This window comes from Camelus ferus, chromosome 13, assembly GCF_009834535.1.
Source record: "Camelus ferus isolate YT-003-E chromosome 13, BCGSAC_Cfer_1.0, whole genome shotgun sequence".
Lineage (NCBI taxonomy): Eukaryota > Metazoa > Chordata > Mammalia > Artiodactyla > Camelidae > Camelus > Camelus ferus.
The window spans coordinates 14,833,471-14,850,776 of NC_045708.1; the positions used below are offsets into that span (position 1 = coordinate 14,833,471).

At 39.0% G+C, this 17,306-nt stretch overlaps 1 protein-coding gene across 5 annotated transcripts in view; it reads right to left on the bottom strand.

Moving 5' to 3' along the window:
* Positions 1 to 1,206: 1,206 nt before the first annotated feature.
* The window catches only part of USP48 (ubiquitin specific peptidase 48), a 73,734-nt gene continuing 57,634 nt past the window's right edge, over positions 1,207 to 17,306 (bottom strand). For all 5 annotated transcript variants that reach the window (XM_032495383.1, XM_032495381.1, XM_032495382.1 and 2 more), the window contains 6 exons: positions 15,755 to 15,859; positions 11,388 to 11,543; positions 6,538 to 6,663; positions 5,041 to 5,089; positions 2,810 to 2,836; positions 1,207 to 1,753 (listed from right to left, as the gene is read on the bottom strand). In XM_032495383.1, the coding sequence (XP_032351274.1) occupies positions 1,731 to 1,753; positions 2,810 to 2,836; positions 5,041 to 5,089; positions 6,538 to 6,663; positions 11,388 to 11,543; positions 15,755 to 15,859 (486 nt within the window). In that variant the 3' untranslated portion in view covers positions 1,207 to 1,730. The remainder of the gene's footprint in view (positions 1,754 to 2,809; positions 2,837 to 5,040; positions 5,090 to 6,537; positions 6,664 to 11,387; positions 11,544 to 15,754; positions 15,860 to 17,306) is intronic.

Below are 17,306 nucleotides of genomic sequence, written 5' to 3' on the forward strand. Positions count from 1 at the left end.
TGGTAGTTTGAGCTTACGCTGTGAGGGCAGGAGGAAGAAAACGGCTGGGCTCTGAGGGCCGATTCCTGGAGCAGCTTGGTGTGTTATTTTATGTTCTGGCTTTTTTTTTTTTTTTTTTTTGGAAAGGGTGTGGGTAGACTGAGATCTAAAGAATTAGGATTAGAAAAATAAAAAAAATTTAATAAAAATAAAAATCAGGATTAGCTATTCATGATTCCCTATGCTGACCTCAAGGGGGGACCTTAGGATGGTTTGTATGCAGCTCACTCTTCTAAGCAGACTCATTAAAAACACCCTGCGCCTCCTTAGGGGCACAGACTGAAGACACTGTAAACACAGAGAAACATAAGGAAGAAGTTGTAATTTTACCAAACAGCCAAAATTATTCTAATAAAAAGAGCTATTCAAAAGGGAGGCTGCCAAGGTTACTAGTCTTCAAATTGAACCCTGCCTCCTCCAACCAGTATTTGAGTTTAAATTTTCAGAAAAGGGACAGGGAGGGTTTGGAGTTGGGGGAACCAAGCATAAACCCAGGGCTAAAAAAAGTGTTAGCAAGAGAGACACCAGAGTCAGCATCTCTGCCACAAACATGTACATACAACATACGGCAAAAAACCCTCCAGTCTTCAATTCCATTTAAAAACCCCTCAATATTCTTAAGTATATTGCTATGGTTATGTGCTGCTTATCAACAATAATCCTGAGCTGGATAAGATGGCACCCCCAAACATATATGGTTTTTTCCCCCCCTTTTAAAATAGTGTGATCTAAAAGATCCTTTCTGGGCATTTCCAAAGAATGCTTTCAAAAGAGAAGGGAGATCCAGGACATGGTGGCCTTGCAGGGTGGGAGGAATAAATTTTATATAAAAGCCTTATGTTACCCAAATGTATTTCAAGCCATTTTGCTCTTCTGATAAGGTGATCAGATTTCTCAAAAGTGCAGGGTGTATTTGAATAACAGCAGAACTGGAGAAGGGTGCTATCGCATGTAATAAACATTCGTCATTCTTTCTGAAATGCATGAAAATAAAAAGCTTTTGGAGACACAAAAAATGAGACACCATCCCTTGGCTTATTGCAGGAGATATGCAGGTGCACCCCTCCTTTACTCAACACTAAGAGACCACCGGGCAACATGTGAGGCAGATGCACTGGAGCCGACACAGAGAGGACTCTAATCTGAAGACACTTTTCCACAATTATGGCAAGTTCTTCACTTTCATGCTTTATTGAAAGTAAAATATGAATCAAAGACAGGTAGTGGTAGGTAAGCAGGTTATGTCTCTAAAGAATCACTTTTAGTTCAGAGCAGAATGTCGTCCTGTCTACTGGGATACAAATCCTTTATGGACCAATGCTTCTGGTACGAAACTCGAGCAAGGAAATATAACAGAACTTTATTCCCTCCCATGACTATAAATCTCATATGTAAACATGATTTACTGATACTGCTACTAAAACTTTCAGTCTTTACTTGCCCCCTTCCCTCCCACCACCCCCGTTAAATATAAAATTTGAAACATTTCCTTCAAGTCTGATATCCTTCAGTGCAATCTGCTTTATTTGACATAAGGCATTTTGGGACAGTCACTTTTGAATGGTTTTCTGCCTTTTGGAAGAGTCATGTAATAGCTTAATTCTTAAATCCACCTTTGCTTTAATGCCCTAACATGTCAAACTCCTCTTCCCTTCTGGTCATTTCTTAGCAGTCAGCAAGTGTTCAAAATATTAATGTCCAAGCAGCCCAGTACCTGGGAAAAGAAACACACGTGGAGGCACAGTTGTGAACTACAAGTTAAGAATTCATGAATTCCATCTGCCAAGAATGCATCACCAACAGGGAATATCCAACCTAATAAACAAGCACAGCAGCCCCTTGACGTGGAAGGATAAGAGGAAGCATCAGCAGACGCCAGGCTTTCAGTGAAAGGACGTTTCTGCTTGAAAGCCATGAGGTTCCTACGCGTTATCTCCACGCAAGTTAACCAGATTTTATTCATGCTTTCATTTGATGGCCATTTCTCATAATTTTTTTTCTTTCCTTTCTTTTGTTCTAACCACACCAGGAGTTTCTTTATAGTGGGAATGTGTAGACAAGTAAGCCACACTGACAGGGAGGCTTTATTTAGGCCAGTGTCTTGGCTCACTTGTTCGCTTTAGCACTGAACTCCTAGTATTTGATTCAAACTCATTCTTTTGCAAAATCACAATGTGCCGTGGACTTCTGGACTAGGCCACAAAGAATCAAAATGGCAACAGTTAAATCTGTAAATATCAAAGGTCTGGATTCGACTGTGTGCACAACTATAATGGCCAAGATGTAGTATGAGGCAGTGCCGTTTATCCATCCTAAGTGATAATCCAAGAAATGCCTTAACTCTAAATAGATGAACGAAAAGCTTTCTGCAGAACCTGATACAATTTAGCAAATTCTTCTCCCTGAATTCTTATCAGTTACACACAAATTGTTTTGCTGTGAGATGGGACTGATAGGAGGAACTGGAAAAAAATTAAGTATAAAAATCAAAATGCCACTGGCCAAATCCCCAACTTTCCCCCGAAATGAGCAAAAAAAAGCAGACTGGGCATCTGGCAGTAGAAGTCTAACAAACTGGCCCTATCTGAGGCCTGAACGCTGAAACAGATAATGAAGAAGCTTGAATGAAAAATGCATTTAACCAAAATTAATTTCAGTCACGAGACTCAGATTGAATTAAATTTTGAAACTGAATTATAGGCTTCACTTTAATAGAAAATTACAATGTGACTCTGACATTCATGAACAAAACATGACAAATGTAACTTACCTTTAAACCCTTCTTCTGGCATACACACTGGAGGGGGGAAAAAAGAATTCTAAATTGAAAAGATTGTCACTACAGAGAGAAATAAGTTCACTTCAATGCCTGAAGACGAAAAGTTCAAAGTAACTTTTAATTCCCTTATTCACCTATAACGATTACTTTTGAAGTTACAGATAATAACCGGATGACATTCTTTCTCTGTTTTTATTTTTATCAAAGCAACACATATGCATCGTCTAAGAAGTCAGATACTGGGAGAACAAAAGTCATAACTAGAGCCAACATTCCACATGATTCCAAGGGGGGCCTGGAGAAAGCCTTGCGGCAGACCCCCTCTCCCCCATCCTCCTTTCACTCCCATTTTCTACATGGAACCACTTTGCACCCCTGCAGCCAGTTCTTCTGGTATTTAAACTCTTTATTTCTAAATAACATATTTATATTGCTAATTCATAATTTTAGATAATATTTAATAACTTCCTCCCTGAAAGATAAAAATTTAGTTCTTCTACCACCTCTTATATACACCTGCCCCCTAGCCCATCCTCCTGACAGTGATTTTTTTTGTTGTTGTTTTAAAGCCAATCTCCAATGTTTACCTTTTTAAACTACATTACTACTGCTTAGCATTCAAATCCTTGGTTATGGTTCTTGTCTGGTATGACTGTGTCTTTCTGGGGTTGGTAACTGCTGCATTATTTATGTGTTTCATTTTTCTCTGTACCATCTCCAATTCCTCTGTAAACTCTTAGAAGACCTGTGAACCTCAAGACAGTCATCTATCACTTCGACTCTTCCCTGGGGACATCCTTTGCCAAAGCCTGCATCCCACCGCTCCAATCTGGATGCGCTGAGTTCACTGCCTGCTGCAGAGCTTCTGTCCTGGAATTTCCTTTCACCATCTTCTAAGGATCTACTCCTATGACGGATCCCCGTTTTCCGGTTCCACTGTTGACTTCTTTATGGATTTACTCTCATGTTTAACAAGAGCAGACCCTCCCAGAGTATGCTGGCACATGGTGCATGACGGAAATTTTCTGAGGTCTTACGTGTGTTCAAGGAGCCATCAAGTGTGTGAGTAGCAAACAGTCTGTTGTGTTACACAGTTCTAACTTGGAACTCACTTTTCCTCAGAATCATGGAGGCATTGCTACATTAGTTTGTTTTTCTGACTGTTTTTTTTCCGTTCTCCAAATGTTCCCTAAATACAGACCCTAATTTGTCTGCTCTTTCCATATTACTTATAATTAATTTGTAAGCTTTTTTATGCTCCCTGTGTGTCTATTTCCTCTGGGTTCCTTTTTCCAGTTAGGATGCCAGTGGTGACGGCATTAAGTTAGGTAGAAATAAAAAGTCAGCCTGACATCTTTTAGTTCCATGCTCTTTGCTGAACTGTCTGGTGCTCTCTGGCTGCACATTTCTGCCTGTCTAAGTGTGAGGTACTAAAAAGATGCCTGAAAATTCTGTCTGGTGGGCAGTGGTGGGCTTCACTGAAGGGCACTGGGAGATGAACCACTTAAAAACAAAATACACACACACACATATGTATGTATATATATATTTGTAAGTTAGTTTCTTGAACTGCCCCAGTTTCCCCAGAGGAAAATCTCTTCCTTTCGGTGTGGGAGGTAAGAGATGCGCTACTGATAACTGAACAAAGGGTTGGGGGGTGGTCTCCCTATTTGGTGCATAACAGGCCTCATTCTCATCTTTCTAGTTTTATTTCTTCAAAGAGCTGAAACACATACTCTAATTTTAGCCTATCGGAGGTGCAGGTTGAGAAGAGGCAGTGACATGGACGTAAAGGGAGAGGCTGTGAAGATCTGCGGGGTGGTAAGCTAACTCCTTATACAGTTTCCAATTTTTCTTTAGGTTTATTCCTTTCAGAGGCACCTGGGGCCTCCAATTCCCGTGTACCTGTCTAAGGCTCTGTGATTTCAATTAGCCTTGTTTCTTGTTTACTTCTTCCATCAGCAGCCATACATTTATTTCAATTTCCTTGGGTAAACTAGATAATTACTGTTCTCTCTGCTTTCCACTTTCTAAATTATCAGAGATTCTATGATCTCCTAAGATCAATAATGATCTTGGATCTAAGACTCTACCTACCTTAACAATATATGGAAGCTTTTTTCAAGGTTATAAGTAAAAATACTGTAGTCTACATAATAACTATAATCCCACCTTCTTTGAACAAGTTAGTCAACAAATTCCTGAAACAAACTGGTCTTTACCTTGCATGACATCATCCATTGCAGCATAATCTGCAATTGGTTCATCAGCCTAGAAAACAAATGAAGACAATTCAAAACCACAAAGGAGTGGGAGCCAGGAGGAGGAGCACGTCCCATCCTCCTCACACTGAAGGGTGGCCCAGGAGAAGAGCAGTGTGTTGCTCCAAGACACAAATACAAACACTGTCCGGCAGAAAAAAGGGTTCAAGCCACAGCCAGCGGTGTCCCAGATTAACAAAGGATGATGCCCCGTCAATGAGGGGTCTAGATTCATCACCCTCAAAACCACACATTGGATGTGGCATTGTTTTCCTTCTCCTCAAACACCTTTAGATGCAGAAATGTTCAGATACCCTGAGGTTACTAAATGTCAGTTAACTGATGTGCGTTAAGATGCCAGTGGTGACAGCATTAAGTTAGGTAGAAATAAAAAGTCAGAACGGTCCTCTAAAAATGCCAATTAAGTTAAAAATACATTCTCATTCCTTCGCAACCACCAAGAACAAAACACCCGTGTCCTTTTTAGTGCGGAAGCCAGTGCAGAGTCCAAGCTGGTGGTGGGATTAGTTGCAAGAGTAAAGAGGCCAATGACCAGCGTGCACCCTAGTTGCCCATCGGATTGGAAGTACAAACCCGTTAATAATACAGGCTGTTTCTAGGATTTTAGATAGGGTCCTAAAGATTCAGCAAAGCAAGTAAGTTTTCAAAATAATTCCACAGAACGTACAGTTCCAAGAAAAGCAAACAGAGGGTGGGGGAAGGTAGCAGAACAAGGTGGGTGTGTGTGCATGCAGGGGTAGATGTGGGTCCGCATCATCATTTCTGGGGCCTAACTTTGACCAGAATCAAAGCTCTATGGTATGAAGAACATATTTCACAGTTCAAAACCCTGACAAATATCCTACCACATGATGCAACGGTAAGCCTTCTAGCCACCAAAAAACAAAGAGGCAAACAAAAGTTAATGGAATCAAAACCTTAGGGAGGGTAGGATACAGCTAATGAGGCTGGTTCAATGATTCTTTTCCTGTGACAAAGTCTCAGAAGCCCCTACTTTCTAAAATACACCTTCCCACTGCTCCTAAATCCATTCCACCCAAAGCCAGTTTCCATACGCTGGAAATGAATCCCATAAGGCAACCAATGAGTGTTGTATCTGTTTGTTTCCTAGCGTGACTAGCTGGTACTTTTGAGCTGAGAGGAAAGGCAGGGATGCTTTAATAGTAGAAGTATGATTAAGCAATTTGTTGATCCAGAAGTTAGGGATGGGACCTGGATCTATTATTTTAAACAAGAATTATGAAAACCACACATGACCCAATGAGGTCATGACCCCGTCTAAGTCTCCTGTGGCTCAGCCAGAGATGAAGAATCCAGAGGCCAGTGGCTTATTACCACAGCCTGCTGAGGACCCGAGGCAGTTTAACCACCGCTGCATGTTTGGGTGTGTGTCATTAAAACTTTCTAGAATCCCTCAAGTAAAGAGCGGTTACCTACCTTTAACAAAATGACAGATTCAGGAATGACACCAAGCGTGCCAAGGGTGGCACAGTCATCACTTAAAATCTTTCCATCGATTGACAGATTCTGGTCAAAAGGAGCAACTGAAAACGCATGCATGATCTGTGCCAATATAAAAGAAACAAAGTCTGAATAAAGCCAAATACTGGGACTTACACTCTATTTGAATAAATAATGCATAGACTCCAATAAAGAAAAAAAGAGAATTCAGAATACAAAAGATATCACTGTTTGCAGTCAGCCCACTTGCTACATTCCTATTGGGACTATAATCCCAATATATCTGGGAACAGCCTTAGGAGGTCTGGTAGAGAATAAGGCAACAATTACACCCGCAGGTCCCTTTGTTCAGCACAATACAACCTCTCCATGGGTGGGGGTATGGAGAAATCAAAGGGGCAGAAGGTGGGACTGGGCTGACAGCTCCTTTGGTTATAAGGCTTGGGCGAGGCCATCACTCTCGCTCCAACTAGCCCAGGCTCCACATCCTTTTAATATCAAGTCAACCCCAAATTCTTTCATAAAACCATCTTTAAATTAACCAGCAGGCTATCTGGACTCTTATTTTGATTCCCTTAGCAAACAGCCTGGACTATGTAATTCAGCCCTTGGGACTCTCCTATATTCTTAGAATAAGTCTTGCCTCTAGGAACAAAAATATTAAATTCTTAAGGTTAGGGAACACATACGCCACCCCAGTTCTAGCCAAGTGTTAAAAATTAAATACATTCAAAAAGACTACAACGGATAATATCTAAACTTTTTTCTCAAATTAAGAAAATTTTTTACTCTTTCTCATGTCCATGTTGAAATTACCACCGGGGGACAAGGAGTTGGACTCAGAGAGCCACGCACAGGTATGTTCAATGATACGTACTGATTCTTCGCTTGGAGGGTGAGTTCAAGAGTATTCATTTTATTATGCTTCATAATTACATACTCACTGGATATATTCTATTGCATGTATCTTTCATTACCCAATATCCATGATGTTATTTGGGAACCGTCCTACGTTTTTATGCACTCTATTCCTCTACTCTGGAAAGACAAAACAAGCAGCCCTCAACCAACGTGTGTATATAATAGGGCCCAAGAGCTTTCCAAGCTGGGAAGACCGTGACCAGTAAAGTGATTTGAATTAACAGCACACAGATAAGTAAGAACAAGGATAACAACACAGGCTTCCTCCCCAACTATTAGGTCAGAATCGTAACTGAACTTCTCAGAAGGACATCAGCCCCTGCGAAGCAAGCAGAGGTCGATTAAACAGGGATCTGCGGCTGAAGTGTGCTGACGTCATCAATGAACTGCCTATGAAACAATAAGCCTGTTTCTGCTGAGTGAGGAGTACGTACGGGACAGTTCTGCCAAAGCCAGCCCAGCACGTGGGCATCGGGCAGAGGCAACCAGCCCCAGGTTACTGAATGAGACCCACGAAGCAGTTACAGTAGAGGTGTCTGACACCAACTTAAAGTGGGCGATGCCATAGCTGCTGGGCTGTAGGAAACACTTGTTCTCAAGCCTAAATGTGATGTATATGGTCTCTACGCCTCCCTATGAGACTGAACTGACAGTAAATACCTCAAGACTGGAGTACCATCACTGAAGGGCTGATGCTCACACTATATTTTGAGCACACAGACAAGGACATTTAAAATTCACTCAACAACTAATGAAGATGTACTTACCACGTGTTAAATACTGTGCTAGATATTGGAAATATAAAAGTGAGTATCCCACCCGGGAAGGGGCCGTAAGGGTGAGGACAAAACTAAGCAGTGAAGATGGTGGCAGAAGGTACATATGGGATCTAGCGAAGCACAAAGGAAGGAATGGTCAGCTGTACAACTGGAGGCCAAGACAGGGTTTGGAGAGGAGACGCTGTGAAAGATGAACAAGTGCCTACTGGTAAGGAAAAAAACGCTATTTCAGAATGAGAGAACAGGCTGATCAAAGGCATGGAGGCCTGTGGTATGGTAATTCATAAATCGTAAGTGCTAGGAGAATGCTGGAGTAGAATTAACATTCTATAGTTCTGTTTAACAAAGTGACTGCAGCACCATTGATCCACAGAGCATAAGGGAACCAATGAAAGGGGGAGGGTATAGTCTAGTGGTAGAGTGTGTGCCTAAAATACACAAGGTCCTGGGTTCAATCCCCAGCACCTCCAAGAAGAAAAAAATAAATAAAAACCTAATTACCCCCCCAAAGATTTAAAATTAAATGAAGCATTATAAATAGGATAAAAAAAAAAAAAAAAAAAGATCAGTGAAAACCCTGTTCCTACAGATGAGCAGCTCTATGCTCCTGTAGGCCATGTATGTGGCAGAAATAGGGAAATGCAATAAGGAAATAAGGAAATGAAATGAAATAAGGAAAATGTCCTCCTTTTAAGGCAAGCAATACCACCTATTCAGAATCTAGCTTTGGGAAAATGAAATAATACAATTAAAATACTGAGCATCTTCTGCAAGAGGAGATGGATAAACTGTACTTCATTTACTTTATGATCTCATAGGTGGATGAATTAATACTTCACCAATTAAGGTTTTAAACAACTATAAAACGGTTATATGTAGAATAAAACATTAGTTTTCCAAAGGTTTCCCCTAGAGGAAAGGCTCCGTGAAACATGAAAGAGATACTTTATGTAAAGAGTCACCCACCTGAGGATCACATGCATGCTCAGAACACACTGTAGCAGTGCCCAGGCTGCTGGGCTAAAAGGTCCCATCTAGTAGGAGCTTCAAAGCTACCACCACAGTGCAGTGAAGGGAAATTACATTTCACTGCCCTTTCTTTTGACTGCCTGGATCATGGTGATCCCTGAAGCAAGGGTGGGAGATGAGAGGAAGCCCACTGCAAAGAAGCCGTGCAAGAATAGCACACCTGGGGGTTTTCTTGTGAACAGCTGCTGCCTTCTAATAACTCATTTGTGCAGGTAACATGCTTCTAGATAGAGGTTATTTTGGCTGACTTTTGATTTATTCTTCAAAAACAGCAGTCCACAATAAAAGCAGCTACAGGCTTTGAAAATGCCTTTATCCACAGGGACTCTCTTTGTAATTCAACGGTTTTGAATGTTCGAGGTTTACCACTGACAGACAGAAAGCCAGCGATAGAAACAAGCTTTCTCGGGTGTAAAAAGCTACAATAACGGAGTAAAGATATTACACCAACACGTTTATTTTCAGAGCCGTGGGTTCAAACAAGGGAAATACCGTTCCCAGGAAAATCTGGAACATATAACACACTCAAAGAAAGCCTGTACTTTTGCCTCAATTACAATGATAAATATCAGCAAAAAGAAAAAAATGCAGATCCAGTAAACTATGCCACATGAAAGTAGCAAAGAGGGAAATTCGGTCAACTTTTGGGATCTGTATCAGTGACTAAAACAGATAAAGGGCCAGATTTTTTTCATGGACATCTTGAATTTATCAGCCTCTTTTTCCTGGCTTTTGAGACATACCATTGGCATACTCATTTATAGTCCTTTAGTATTACTACCGAGAAACAATATCGTGAAGTGTTTTCACAATGCCTGCATTGCACGCACTGGGTTGATGTGCAAAGAGCGGTAGTATCAGCTCTTAGGGGAGGGGGAATGGAGAGAGAATGATCTAAAATGAACCTTTGAGGGGAGGGGATAGCTCAGTGATACAGTGCCTGCTTAGCATGCACAAGGTCCTGGGTTCAATCCCCAATACTTCCACTTTAAAAATAAGTAAATAAATAAACCTAATTATCTCTACCCCTTAAAAAAAAAAAAAAGGCATTCTTAAAATGACCCTTTGAAAAGAAACTTCTTGATGTGCAATAGATTAAATGGATCTCAGTATTTCTCATTATTATTGGAAAGCTACTCAGAACCTGCATAGAAAGATTCTTGGCTAATCTTGAAAACTTTAAGTCTTTCTAAAGAAAGAAATTTAGGGACCCTGCAGGCATTATTCTAAAATCAAAAATGACCTCTCTCAGCAGGAGGGTATAGCTCAGTAGTAGAGTACGTGCTTAGCATACACAAGGTCCTAGGTTCAATCCCCAGTACCTCCACATACACCCCAGTGTTCATAGCAGCCATTATATACAATAGCCAAGACATGGAACCAACCTAAATGTCCATCAATAGATGACTGGATAAAGAAGCTGTGGCATATTTATACAATGGAATACTACTCTGCCATAAAAAAGAATAAAACAATGCCATTTGCAGCAACACGGATGGACCTACAGATCATCATCCTAAGTTAGCCAGAAAGAAAGAAAAATACCATATGAGATCACTCATATGTGAAATCTTAAAAAAAAAAAAGGGGGGGGACACACTCTGAACTCATCTACGAAACAGAAAAACTCATAGGCTTAGTAAACAATCTCATGGTTACTGGGGAAAGGGGTTGGGAATTTGAGATTTATAAATGTTAGCAACTATATATAAAAATAGACTTTAAGAAAGTTCCTTTTGTATAGCACGGGGAACTATGTTCAATATCTTGCAATCACCTTTAATGGAAAAAATATGAAAATGAATATATGTATATATATATGCATGACTGAAACATTGTGCTGTACACCAGACATTGACACACTGTAATTGACTGTACTTCAACAAAACAAACAAATAATAAAAATTTTAAAGCCCTAATTACTCCCCCCCAAAAAAGACCTCTCTCAGTGGCCCAACACTATTGAGCAGATAGCGGTTTAAAGGCTCAGCCCTGATAGAAAACACAGATACATATAGAAACATAGGCAGAAAGCAGGAACTTGCAAAGGTCCTCCACGTACAGAGCATACTTAAGCAAATGTTGTATTTTCCTCACCTGAATTTTCAATTCTTTTAATGTTTGATTAGCAGAAACAAGAAGTGCTTTTTCACCACGAACTTTTCTATGCCGCATACTCCGTCGAATAACTTGCTTTTGATAGGCTATATAATTTTGATGGGATATCTTTTGCCGCTTTGTTCCTCCATTGCTCTACAATAAAGATCCGGAAAAAAAAGGAAGAACTGAAATTATCGATACTGTGACCCCTGCTCATAAAGTTCATCAGACAGGCAAAAGCAGCTTACCTATCAGTCCCTTAACCATTTGAGATTCAGTGTCAACAATGAATTGGGCGGGGGTGGAAGGGGTACAACTCACTGATAGAACGCATACCCAGCATGCACAAGGTCCTGGGTTCAATTCCCAGTGCCTTGGTTAAGGGGAAGGGAAGAAAAGATAGAAAGAAAAAAAGGAAAACCTCAAAATATAATAAAATGATTTTTTTAAAGATTAAAAAAAAATAGGCAACAACGACAACTAGGAACTCAAAGTAGGTTCCTAGTAAGCTCACATGAAATTTTTAAAAAGAATAAATGAAATACACTTCTAACTGCATGTAAGCTCTAGGATTTAAAAATGTGTGTAGTATAAAAAGGACATTTAAAAGCAAAATGATAAGTTTGACCTCAAATCAGAAAAACACGTTCTGATAAACTGAAAATTTTTAATATTACTCAATTTTATTCATTAAAAAACCCTGAATCCTAATTTGTTTGTATTAAATATTTTCTCTCCTTTTTTGTAAAGGACACAGAAACTACAAACTTCTGAGAGCTTTAAAATGATAGACAGTACCTTAATCAAGACACCAAATTTAGCTTAACTAAAACCAGGACAGGACATTGTGCCTCTTGACACAATCACAAAATACATAGCTTTGCCTATGAAACACTCTTGCAAAAAATATTTGTTAGACTGAATCTCAAACATTTAGACCCAAGTTCCAATTTACAGAAAATACAGGGAAAGGAAATAATTTAAAACCAGTGACATAAAGAGGCAATCAGATGAATCCAAAATGCGGGATAATCTACAAGAAAACAAGAAAAGGTTGGGAGGCAGGATCGAGATGACTACAGTGTAGAGTGGTACAAAACAGTGCACATCTTGACTGTATGCTGGGTGGAGAGGTTAGAATCTGTTCAAGACATATTTGGGATAGCTGCAGAGATCTCAGTATGGGTAATAGGATACTGTCCTTGCTGGCATGCTGGTTTAAGAATTTAGAGGTAAAATGCCACGATGGACACAATTTAACTAAAGACGGTTCAGCAAAAAGTACAGGCATCCATATGGGTACGTAATAATACTGTACTAGGTTTAAGAAAAAATAATGGATAAGGACCAAATGTCTTTCTACAATACTCCAACAAATGCCTCATCAAGAAGGTTAATAAACAGTCAAGATTCTCCTGCTAACCAGGCCAGGGAATGAATGAAACAGGATTTTAAAAATAATCTTTTCCCCTGGTTTAATTAAGTCTGGATGAGGCAACCCTCAAGCCCTGGCTCTGGCTTCTGTGGTTGTCACTGAGTGCCAGCTGTGCATAACCAGGCTGGTTTAGGGGTCATTTATGGACACAGATGCCACATATTCATTGTCAATGGAGCTCCAGAGATTTACACAGCAGAGAGGATCAAGAGGTAAACACAGAAGAGCATGTGTTCAGGGTGACAGTCGACTGGCTAGGTGCTGCACAAGGCTAGATTCAGCACTAAAGAAGCACACAGGTCAACAAAGGACTTCAAAACAACAACAAAACAAAACAAAAACAAAGTTGATAAAACATTTTTCTCAATCTTGACTATTCAAAGGTGAAACTGGACCTAAATTTCACAATTAGGAACAGAAGGGAAAATATCTAAACAACCTACAATTTTACATTACAAATAGAAAACACAACCAAATAACAAAGCGCTGAGCATTAAACAAGATTTTTTTTAAATGACTGTGATTTTAAATAGGTCTAAAAGCTTTTCCCAGAATTACTATTTTTTTAAAAATCCATAGAATTTAAATCCAACTTATCTGACAAAAACCAACCCACTGGTTTTAGAAGGCTTTCAATTACCTAAGTAATATCGAATACTGGGTGCATTATTAATCTAAATTGTGGATAAGGTCAAAGTCAAAGGAACTGGGTTGATCTAGCTTAGAGAAAAGAGGAAAGGGGATTTGTTCATCTCCATTAAGGACAAACAGAAATGCATCAGTTGACATTACAGGGATTTAAAACAGCAATTGCAGAAGCTATATATTGAGATACTGCAAACTATTACAAAGAAAAGGTTTAAGGAGGCTGATGTTGGGAAAAGGCTTGATATTCTTCTGGGACCATCTACTCTTTTCAAAAAGGAAGGTAATGCTTCTTTATTGAAAAACAAAAATATTTCAAACATTCTAGACTTTTACAACACCCAAAAAATAACAAGGAAGACAGAAAAAAATTGTAAGTATAAAAAATAATTAAAGCATAAAAAACAATGTTCCTCAACAAATATTCTCCACCATATTTGTAAATGTGGAATCTCATCACCCACAACTAAGGAGAATACTACCACATCCATTTTTTAAAAGTTGCTGTGGTTGTGACACCAGTGAACAGAACTACATATTCAAAAACATTAGCTTCCCCAGAATCTAAATCACTTGATAATGTTTTTGAAATAGTTTTCTAAATAACTCTTAGGCTCAAAAGTAAGGCTTGAAATGACAGAAACTACAGACAGTAAGAACATATATGAAGCTTTGCAAAGTAATTACAAAGTTTATCAAAACAACAGACTCCCAACTGATTATTAAACCATACTGTCAAGAGACAAAACTTAAAACAAGGAAATGAAAGAGAATGGAGTCCTAACTTGGGATGGATGGGGACACACACACACACAGATACCTTTTAACATACCAACTGAAAAAGCAAATACTAGTTTGTAAATCTGTGACTTGAAAAATGGACTGTACAGGAGATGACGACATGAAAAAAGCTGATGTGAAACAACTTAAAGGCAGCAAAGCTATGTTTGCAAATTCCTATTCAAGGTCTATTATTTAACTCAATAATATCAAAAACCATCCGAAGGAACAGAAGGCATACATGTACACAGGTTTTAATAAGAGCATTATTTATTATAGGAAAATACCTCCCACAAAACTGAAAACCTGCATCCCTATGAAATGTATCGATCTGCTTAGCACTGAGACAAAGGGGTCCTCCAGTACTGAGGGACTGAAATACAAATCTGTGGCTGATCACCGTCAGCAGGGTGGGTGGTGCTTGAAAGTGCATGACTGTTCTTTCATGGGGGTGTTTCAAAGCCAACATTTTGCGAGATCCAACAAGCCATGAAAAACAAATGCTGACATATCTCTTTATACCAGTTGGGAAACTACAAGTAACATTTACCTCAGGGAGACCAAGATTCAAGTCAAGAGGGCTTTTCAGACTTTCTTAATCAATGTTGAAAATGAAGGAACAGTATCAGTGTGTACAGACAGGCCAACAAACCCAGATATCTCTGCTCTGTAACAGATAGAGCAGATGGCCATTATAACACTTTTATTCCTTCAGGGAGGATATTAACCATAAGTTGACTACACTATATTTTAGCAGTAAAGAAAGAAAACAAATATCTCCTCTGTTAAAACTAAACTCTAATTAGAATAGAAATTTCACAAATTTAAATCCAGAATTCCCTGGAATAAAATGGTGTGACTTTTTGAGAAGCCGAACTTACCTATACCAAATATCAACCAAACACATTTCCTGTTCTTAAGACAATTTTCTCCAATGTCACTATGAACACGCATAATATAATTCAGCAACCAAATCAGAGGGGTAGAACGTTAACAGAATACACAGAAAATAGGCAATTTAATAGAAGAATTTATGTTCATCACATGAAAAATGAAAAACAAAATCTGATCTAGTCATTTGACTAACACCTTTAATTAGAGATCAAAAATCTCCTATAAATTCCATTATTAAGGCTATTGTTTATTTTGTTTGTAACGAGGGAATCTGAGGCTAATAATTTTTTCATACTTAAAGATTCCATGATTAAGAAACAAACCAAGTTTATGGGTCTTGTTTTAGTCTTTCCAGCTAAAAATTTCATCATTGCAGTGTATTTTATCCTTTTGTTAAGTATGAAATATATTAATTCTGGAGTCATGTAGTCCATGGCTTTTCATGAGAGATCAGGATAGCTACAGTATGCTACCCAGCTAAAGAAAGAGGAAAAACAAGGGTGCTGAGAACCAACATCCTACACAGGCTACGGAGCGATGTCCAGGGGCTGGAGACACTGCTTTCAGAACAGCAAAATATGTAACAATGAAGAGCAGCTTCAACACGTACTTGATTAAAATCCGGATCTTTTTCTCCATCCGGTTTGGCTTCTTCCTTATCCTCCTCTGTCTCAGAACTACTCACATTCAGCTCTGGAGCTGAATCCTTCATCACCTGAATATGCCAGTAAGACAGAAAGAGAAGTAGGTCAGACACCAGGAAGACAAGCTGTGCAGGCCACCTTTATCAACAGGAGAGACACCTTTATCAATGGTAGGATAAAAGACCAGACAGAGGATAAAGATTCTCTGTTTCCTGTGCTCTTTTAACATGTTAGTTTTTATCCTATGAGTTATTCTTATATTTAATGTATTCACCATAAATGTAAGCAGTCTGCACAGAATAGTTATGATCAGATTTTATAATGATGTTATTTTGCGGAAGTTCTAAGTTGCTCTACATTTTCTCTAGCTCAAGACTTTTCAAGTATATATAGGAGCCCCAATGCTCCTTAAGACTGAGAAAAATGAAGAATGAATGAAATACTGATATTAAACTAAAAATAAATAATAAAATTTTAGCTAAATTGGATACTATTTTATACTAGATACCAACATATACACGCATTAAGAAAATCCTAGGGGAAAAATTGAGACATTTATACTCAGCAAATTAGAAAATGGAGCCCTTTATTCAACTTGTGAAGCAGAACCCTAGACCATTAGAGCAACCAAATAAGAGGGGCAGAACATAACAGAATACACAGAATAATTTTTAAGTTATCCTTCTATAATGATGTGTTTGGTAACTACCATCAAATAAAATGTATTCTATTTTATCTAGGGGAAGGTCTAGCTCAGCAATAGACTGCATGCCTAGCATGCATAAGGTCCTGGGTTCAATCCTCAGTACTTTCATCAAATAAATAAGTAAAACTAATTACCTCCCCCTAAAAAAAGAATTTTAATTCCAAAACCATGGAATCAAATTAATGAGATATCCAGAGATCTGAGTCAGAATCTACCTAAGAGCCATCCCTAATATAGTAAAAATGCTCCAAAAACAATCCAGAGGAATACCTCTGCTCCCAAAATATACCCATACCTGCCTACTTCACCAATCCTTTAGATCAACCAATGCAAGAAGCTCTAAATTGACCTCCCTTATTCCTGTTACGCCCTCACCAATTCCAAACACAACTGCCGGGCTGACCTGTTCAAAGCATAATTGAGATCACACCATGAACTTGCTTGAAACCCTCCAGTAGCTAACATGCACACCAAAAGATCCCAAATCCTTAAAATAAAACTTGGTCCCTAATCACACATCACTATCTTTCCTTGGAAGAAACTTTTCTCTAAACCAGTCCTGTCCACTACGGTAGCCAGAGGCCACACGTGGTTATCTAAATTTAAATCAATTAAAAATTCCTCACGCACTGTTGCCACATCTCAAATGCTCCAGTCACATGTAGCTAGTGGCTACCATAGTGTACAGTGTAGAAACAGAACATCTCCATCACTGCAGAAAAGTTCCACTGGACAGTGGTGCTCCAACACACTCTATTGCGTGAGTACATTAGGCTTATGCTTTGGTCTGGACTAGGTGTCACAGGCTGGAT